Raw genomic sequence first — 8,537 nt, 5'->3', positions numbered from 1 at the left:
TAAATTGTAAATTTACCACCAACAGATAACGTGTTTATTAGCCTTACCCTCTCACGGAGAGAATTGACTTAATACCAAAAAGAATAAAAAATATCAAAGAATTGAAATTCGAAAAGCATATGTAAATATATTTAAGAAAGAAATTATAAAAACTACATATCGATTAATTAAACCAAAAAAAAGAAAGAATAATGACACACTAAAAATAGTTTTTATTTTTATTTTTTTGATTAAAAGGATAGCACTAAAAAATAGTTCTACTCTCACTATTGACTAAAAAATGATTTTAAAATATATCAATAATTTATTAATATATCTCAAAAGTGAAACTTGTATTCGCTAATAAAGTTTCCTACTATCGCACCTTTGAAATAAGATTCTAGAATCCCTCTTATTATTTATATTATATCCTTATTAACATTCCAAAATAGCCAAGTCATTGAATTATTTTTCTTGTCAAAACTTTAATTACACTAACTAAAAGCTATAAAGCATTTAAAGATGAAACTTGATACTTTTATCATGTCAAAAGAGTGTTTATGCTATAAGTATTAGTATTCACAAATTTTGAGTTTTTTTTTTAGATTTAGAAGCTACAATTATAGCAATTTTTTTTGGCTATAATTTAAGTATTCTGTCAATTTTATTATAAAGACACCCCAAGTATATGAGATCTCTTGAGAACAAAAACATGACCGATCTTTTGTGTGTAAATATCAAGATCTCTCATATATTCATATAAATTATGATGTACTAGACTATAAGCTAGTAAATTGTAACAAAAAGTAACATTGATGAAACTTTGAATAAGAAAATCTCTTTGTTGTTACATTAAAGGAACATTGTGACCTCCTTTGATCAGAACAGCCTGCTAAATATGGCATGAATACATACTTTTTCCAAACAAGCTAAGGATGTTCCTGTAAGCAACCAGCTATTCACATTTGATACAGCCATACAGAAGACGGACAAATAGCAAACAGGCATGAAAGCCGACAGTGCCTAGCATGAGGAAGACACCATAACTAACACAAGCCATATATCCAAAGAAGAATGAGGTTTGCATGAAACCATTCATGTCTGACCGCAAAAAGTAGTAGTAGATGGAATAACCAAATACGTACAAGCCAGTGGATCCACCACAAAGAAAAGACCTGTTCCAAGTGAGCAATTAGTCAGCCAGAACGACATAGCAAAATATTTCGATTGCTTAGCAATCAGACATTTATAGGTGACTAAGACAATCCTCTCGCAAAAATAATTTTACATGATAAATACTGGATATGAAGATAACTACAGCCTGCCTGCAAGACCAGATAAACTCGGTGCCCTACTGTCCCCGTGGAACTAGCAAGGAATTCCTATAGTGCAAAGTTAAGGCTATGCTTTCCAATAAGCTAAATGGCTGACATTGCTAATTTAAGGATATCCTCAAGAGCCACTATAAGGTAAGCCAAGATACCGGCACCTCTTGTACAACCATAGCAGAAAGGTAGAGATTCAGGGTGACTTCAACATATGATTACTCAGAAAAATCTATTCACATCTTTAGAAAGTATAAAAGCAAATGAAGACAAAGAGCTTCTTAATATGCTGCTCAAGCCCCTCAATTCCTTAAGAGAGGAAGGGGATTCAAACCTCGATAGCTGTATAAATGAAGATTAGGGAACTCTCCTGTTAATTAAGACTGGGAAGAATCACAAACTAAACGAAATAGCATCAGGCTCTTACAGTTTTTATTCTGTTTTGGTTACTAAAAGTTTATATGAGGGTCCACAGGTCTTTCGTCTAGTGGTAAGAGCTCAGCACATGATGTATGGGTGAGGAGCACGTCATGGATCGAACTCTACCACAGACAAAAGTCTGGTATTTCAGTGGAGAAGGCTAAAGGATGAGCCTAGCTACTATCCATTGAGTTTCAGACTGTGTGCTACTGCCACTAAGGAATTTCTCAGTTCAAAAAAAGTTTTACGGGGAGATTACCAGCAGTCCAGGGCCATGGCATGCCACAGGCCTGAATGAGAACGTAAGTTAGATTTATAGATCACCAACTAAGAGAACTGGTGACAAAAGAATCAAACACGAGCCTTTCAAGCTAAACTTTTGATCCTTACTAACTGATAAATAGAGAAGAAAAAACTTAGAACATGAATTTGCACATTAACAAAAAACACGGAAAGCAGAACTTGTTTAAAGAGCATTGACTGTAATGAGACTTGATCAGATTGATTAGTTGGTTAAGTAGGTAGTTAAAAGTTGTTACGATGATTGAGGATAGAATAGTCTTTCTTGTTAGTTTGTTGTAACAAACTTTCCAATAGTTAGTTAAAAGGTGGTTACAAAGTGTTAAAGAAGTAGCTATAAATACAAGCTCTTCTCATTGTATGAACTAGCCTTTGAGCTCAATTAATGGAATCTCTCTTCTTCTAGTAGCTTCTCTATAGTTAGATTTGAGTTTTTCTTAGTTACGTTCAGACTGTCTTATGGTCATAAACTGGAAAAAGTAGACAAGAACCAACTAAACCGCCACACAAAGAATTCAGGATAACAAAGATGTGGAAATTCTCCCACCAACTTATTTCCAAGAATAGCAAATCAATCTGATTTGGATAATTGGATAGGAGATAATGATAATTTACACCTTATGAAAGAAAAACAATATACAGTAACAAAAGCATCATAGTTATAAGATGAGAAAAGCCGCACCTCCACCACCATTCATGATCTTCTGCGGCAAGTTGGATGTATGTCATAGCAATAGAGACAAGAGCAGTTGTAATCAGAAGGAGAATGAACACAACGAAAAGAATGCCATATACTGTGTATATCCTGTGACCCCAAACACTTGCAAATATGTAATATAGCTGAATATTGATGACAGCAAAAGGCAAAAGTCCTGCCATTGCCATTTGGGTTATGACACGCCTGTACCAACGCTGTGGAGGAACCTCACGAGGACACTTCGTGGTGTGACAAGGAGCTTGAAACTCAGACCTTATTCTCTTCCCAGAAATCGCACCTAACACAAGTGACGGTAATGCTAGCAAAACCCAGAGGAGAAGTATAACCACAATTGTGCCCAAAGGAAGTGCTGCAGTAGACCCATAGTTGAATGCAACAGTATTAAGGAAGAAAAAGGTTAGCAACAAGGGGCAAGAGAATATTCCTCCCGTCAGCAATATAACTCTTAGCTGTCATGCCAAAAACAAGTTAATAAGGTTATCTGTACAATATTATTTTAAGAGCTCAATTTAAGAGAGGAGTTTCAGGTAGCAAGAATCCTGCATATCATACCGAGTTGCTTCCTTCGAGCTGATGATAAAAAGATACAGCCGAAAATCCAGCAACTGCAGAAGTTATTGCATATATTATGACCAAAGCAGTGGGCAAAACTCCTCGATCATACGGTTGAAAAACACCAAGCACACCTAAACATAGAGTGACCACCACACTGCAGAAACATGATCAAGAAAGAATCTTCACAAATAGTTCATGCTGGAGTTTTACTTCTTATTTAAACAAGAAGATATCAAAAATTACTGACACTGCCAACATCTGTGTTCCACAACCAAGTGCTGAAGAAAGCAAATACTTGCACTTTGGGTACCGGAAGACATCGCCGTGGAGGCTTTTCCACCCAGTTTCTTCTTGGTTATCAGAAAATTCTTCATCCTGTGCAAGACTTCACAAGATTGAGGAAAAAAGAGTATTTTTAGTCTAATACTACGGTCAAACCATATCATACTTAAGAGAACAAAATGGATATATCTTCTTACTTATAAATATCTTTCCTCAGGACTCGCAAGTAAATTGCTCCCATACATGACATCAAGATGAAAATTGTCACATGTGAGTTTAAAATGGAGAACCAGTGAATTTCTAAGTGATGGGGAAGAGAAGAAGAGCTCGTGTATTTGTCCATTCTCTTTTCAAATGGGATGTTAGTTTCCTTCCACACCACTGTGTACAGGAATTCTATATCAACTTCCTCATCATTTGTTACATCAGCTGTAAAAGATGGATCGACTCTAACTAAGATTTCAATAACATGGTCCTTGTGGTAGTAAATTTCAAATTGATAAAATGTATAAATGTGATATCTGTACTCATTAGGGTCATCAATTCCGTCCTTGTCGACCTTCCCAAGGAACGCCCATATTGGCAAGTCATCATAGTACATCTGGACATAGTAATCCAGTGCAACAGCGGTTCTGAATTGTGCAACTTCCTCCTTTGTCAACCTTTTCTTACATATAACTTTGGCATCTTTGTCCGCTAAAAACTCAAGCTTATATGGAGCAAATGTAAGGTGATCTCCATTCAACGCTTCACCAAAAGATTCTTTCTTCTTTTCCAAATTATCTGATAATGTTTCAGCACAATAGGTAACCAATAAGATTTATAGGAAAATCTAAGAGAAGATTGACAAAACAAAAAGGAAAGAAAAGAAAAAGATAAATGTGCAGTAAGAATAGTGATCCTTATTCAAAGTAATATACAATCAAGGACTTAATAAAAGTGAAGAAGAAAACCTGGTTGACAAAATGGAAGATCGAAATAAGCATAAGTTTCACTGCAATAGGAAAAATGAAAAATATTATGGAAGCAAAAAAAACCAGTAAGAAACATCAGAGAAATGTTTCATTTTATTTGCTTCATTAAAATGCCTAACAAGATTGTCTAAGGACTTTGAGATGACCACCTTAGTTTAATCCACAAATGAGATATGTCTGATTCATCAAACTATATTATCGTTTTCTATTGACCATTTCCAAGGGTTTTATCAGATTTATAATCAGGTAGAAAATAGATTTGACATCTGCTTCACCAAACTAACTATCCATCTAAAGCAGAAAGTAAATATTATATTAATAAAATTGATCGATCAGAAAACAATTGGAGTATGATGTATTAATATGTATGCAGCTATGAAGAAAGTGTCTTCTAATAGAAACTACGTGGACGGGGGACTTCTTGGGGAAAGGGACAGAAACTTCTATGTTTTTATGTGATACTGAAGTGCTGATGAAATGATTCTTTTAACCCCACTTGTGGGAATACACTGGGTATGTTGTTTTGTTGTTACCTAACCAATTAATGAAATTATATACCTGACACTAACTGAAGAGTGGATGACATTTCTTGAAAGACATAACACAAAAGCATCAAACACATAGTGATGGAAATGTTTAAGGCATCTACCTGGGATTAAAATATGGGCCAACCTTGTTTGCATAGAAAGGAACATCATCTCCACTTTTATACCGATGTGTAGAGGCATCTGATTGTACTAGGCATTCAAGATTCATAATTACAGTTGTAAAAATGAGTATTACCACAGGTTTCTCCATTCTTCTTTGGCTTTTAAGATGAAAAAATGAAGTCAAATAAAATGACCACTGACTAGCACCAAGCTGAAAAAGAGCATGAAAAAGAAAAAAATGATTCAACGCACACAAATTACAGTTTAACACTTATAATCTTAAAAAACAAATAAGTGAATCCCAATGCAACAGTATGTTCCATTTCTTCACTAGATATATATACAACATGAGAAAGTATAAGTGCTTGATGTGTTGGTTCTTATTTATATTAAGGTAAGGGTGCTCTAGAAACAAGAGGAGGTTGAACATTGGACTTATGCTAACAAGTGAAACATACCATAACTTTAAGATGCACAAGTCTTGATCTATAAAGGATTGGTAATGAATTTTGAAGAAAACTTGTAACTTTGAAGTCTAGCTTCTAACTGTTCAAACAGTTTGCCATTTGGACAAAGGTATGCCCATTAAGCGAAGGTGCACACTACTGAGGGATAACCCTTGATACAACACAATAGAAAATGTTGATGCAATGCGTTGGAGGCCATTTGGCCAAGAAACTCTATATAAAGCTTGATGTGTCGAGTCAAAGGCTTCTGGCAACGAAGCTTTGAGGATACTTAGGGGATTTGAAGTGTGTTCAAACCCTCTAGTCTATAAACCACGACTCCCAGCTATTTTCTCAATGATAACACCACATAAGGATGGGAAAAACAGCTTTGTCTCACACCATCCATATCAATTAGGATTTATCCCCTAGACACGGCTTCCAGCAGCGGCTGCAAAGTTTCGATACTAACACACAGAGCGGTAGCCTAAGAGAGAAAAGGAGAGAGTAAAGCTAGATATGATGCCATTGATATTGTTGGAGGAAGATCCACAGGAAAGAGAATTGCTTTTGCTAAAGAAACAACAATAAAATAAGCTCTCTTCACCGAATTGTGGAGAGGGATTGAAGGGGCTAACATCCCATCAAGATTTCCCATAAGACATTGAGGTAAGAAATCAAGTTTACACTTAGAAAATCAAGTTTGATCCAGATGTTGAGATGTTGCATGAGAGCAGAAGCATTGTTAGGTTTGAGATGGCTCACACTTTTCATGTGTGTCATTGAGATGTTTTTGGTTTTAGCAGTTTGGTCATTTTGTATTGATCTCTGCACTCACTCTATCGACTCCCTAGGATTGTCATAGTAATATAACATCCATTTTATGGATTGTATGATTTTGTTGGGGTTGTACCCCAAACTTTATGCTTTGTGTACTGTGAGCTGATTCTATATACTTGGTGTTGGGACTATTATGTGGCTTAAGTGTAAAGCCTGATAAAGATTGTTGTTGTATGGGATTTAGCTTAAGACATGAAAGCATGGATCATTTTATAAACACGGAAAACTCATCCCAATATCATGTATGATATTGATGATGCTTGCAAATCAGCTGGCTAAATTGTTATGGTTTTCCTAATGGAGTTAAACCTATTGGATACGATCAAGTTCTGAATTTTTTAGATGTAACATCTTTATATCTTTCGGTAGATGAATCTCCCATTTCCTACCAAATTTTGGAAATTTGGAATCTCAATATTCCTTTGACCCAAATACCAGTTAAATGCAGGTTGCTAATTGAAAATTTTCTAACGGGAACTGAATTTGATGAGGGCATGTACTATAAAAGGTAGTAATACTTTCTCTAGTTAGATCAAGAAATTTAGCAGAGCACACATAAGGTTGAAGTCTTAGTTTGAACTATGAGTGCTAGATGCATCCATGGCAACACAATGAAAATGTTCAAGATTCCATCAGATAGATCACAATCGTAACTTAAAAATTTCAACTTTTTTTGGCATCCAATATCTGCCTATTTTTGGTGAGTAAACTGTATATAACAATAGAAAATCTTGACAAATCACCAACCATTATACTTCCTACTATAAATTCTTTTTTTTTTCTCTCAATATCACTTGCCCGTAGCGAGTAGTGACACCTTATGGCTAGAGAACCATCACCCCTCCCTAGTACCTTTCCAATTATTCATAGTACTCATACATTACTGAATTTCAACAATCACCATAAAACAGTCAATAAATGGGAGTTCCTTGTGAACTTCCACATATGAAGTAGCAAAGGAAGGAAGAAATGAATGAATCCTCAAATAAAATGCCCTATCTGTCACTAGCTATAAATTCTCCTAATTTACAATCTTGTGACATCATACATAATCAATTAATTTCAGCAGATAACAAGTGACGACTAATTAACTGTATCAATCTATCCCATAAGGAATACGAAGTAAGTTCTGAACTGAAACATTGTGCTAAATGATAGGCATACTTGCAAACAATCAAACAGTAACAAAGGCAAAGCTTGAAAATTCCTTACAGAGAGAGAGAGAGGGGGGGGGGGGAAGAGTCTCCAAACAGCAATGACAGAGAGGAACAAGGACAGATTGAAGAGATACTCTCTAATCTTTCACATCAATACTTTGAAGTTTGAAGCGCCGTGCTAAGGTCAACTACACCAAGTGGAATAGTCAAACGGTCGTCAACCACACCAACCACACCAAATAGAAAAATGGTCTTTATTTATGTGAAAGTTTGAATTTGATCCGTTTTGGCCACTAGTTTTTTATTTAAATTTTGATGGACCAACTGAAATACTTCATAGGTGAAACCCACAACTCAGTAATTTCTATTTTATAGACTCACATATTAATATATGAACTCACATTCAATATTTCATGTATCCTTATTGAAGAACGTATTGGTGATTCGACTTTATTTGTACATTTAGAGAGTGTGTGAAAGATAGTCTCTCTTACGAAGAGGTTTCGGTTGAAATTTTTGATTGATAGGTTCGTAAGTTGAGAAATAAAAAACTCACCTCAGTGAAAGTTCTTTGAAGGAATCAATTAGTTGAGGGAGCTGCTTGGGAAGCAGAGACAAATATGATGGCCAAGTAACCCCACCTCTTTCCTTCCACTACAGTTCCAGCGTGAGGTAATAGTTTCTCCATAGCATCCATTCAGCTTCATATCTTTAAGTTATTTGAGTATTAGTATGCTTGCATGTAGGGGTGTTCATGGTTTGGATAAAAACCGATCCAAACCGAAAAACCAAACCAAACTGATTAAATGAACCGATTTAATTTGGGTTTTGGTTTGATTTGGTTTTAGATTGTTAAGAACCGATAGTCATTGGTTTGGTTATGGTTTTGTT

General features: G+C 35.4%; 1 protein-coding gene across 2 annotated transcripts; it reads right to left on the bottom strand.

Moving 5' to 3' along the window:
* Window positions 1-769: 769 nt before the first annotated feature.
* Window positions 770-7,920, bottom strand: LOC102579675 (transmembrane 9 superfamily member 4-like). Of its 2 annotated transcripts, none has more exons than XM_015314106.1 (8): window positions 7,702-7,920; window positions 5,203-5,414; window positions 4,533-4,573; window positions 3,777-4,362; window positions 3,545-3,682; window positions 3,295-3,451; window positions 2,707-3,191; window positions 770-1,154 (listed from the first exon to the last, which is right to left on the bottom strand). In XM_015314106.1, exons 2-8 carry the CDS (start codon window positions 5,349-5,351, stop codon window positions 935-937), a joined length of 1,776 nt encoding a protein of 591 aa, XP_015169592.1. In that variant the 5' UTR covers window positions 5,352-5,414; window positions 7,702-7,920; the 3' UTR covers window positions 770-934. The 2 variants fall into 2 exon arrangements, with proteins under 2 accessions (XP_015169592.1, XP_015169593.1); XM_015314107.1 differs by having other exon boundaries at window positions 5,203-5,361.
* Window positions 7,921-8,537: the final 617 nt, after the last annotated feature.

The sequence above is a fragment of the Solanum tuberosum genome, unplaced genomic scaffold, assembly GCF_000226075.1.
Source record: "Solanum tuberosum cultivar DM 1-3 516 R44 unplaced genomic scaffold, SolTub_3.0 scf00279, whole genome shotgun sequence".
Taxonomy (NCBI): Eukaryota; Viridiplantae; Streptophyta; class Magnoliopsida; order Solanales; family Solanaceae; genus Solanum; species Solanum tuberosum.
This window is presented reverse-complemented; position numbering and strand designations above follow the sequence as displayed.

Excerpts from the sequence above, each read along its gene's own strand:
- LOC102579675 (XM_015314106.1), bottom strand. The coding sequence starts at position 5,351 with ATGGAGAAACCTGTGGTAATACTCATTTTTACAACTGTAATTATGAAT. Across the intron at positions 3,683-3,776 it reads CTGAGGAAAGATATTTATAA|TCTTGCACAGGATGAAGAAT; the intron begins GTAAGAAGATAT and ends AATCTTGTGAAG. Across the intron at positions 3,192-3,294 it reads AGCTCGAAGGAAGCAACTCG|CTAAGAGTTATATTGCTGAC; the intron begins GTATGATATGCA and ends TTGGCATGACAG.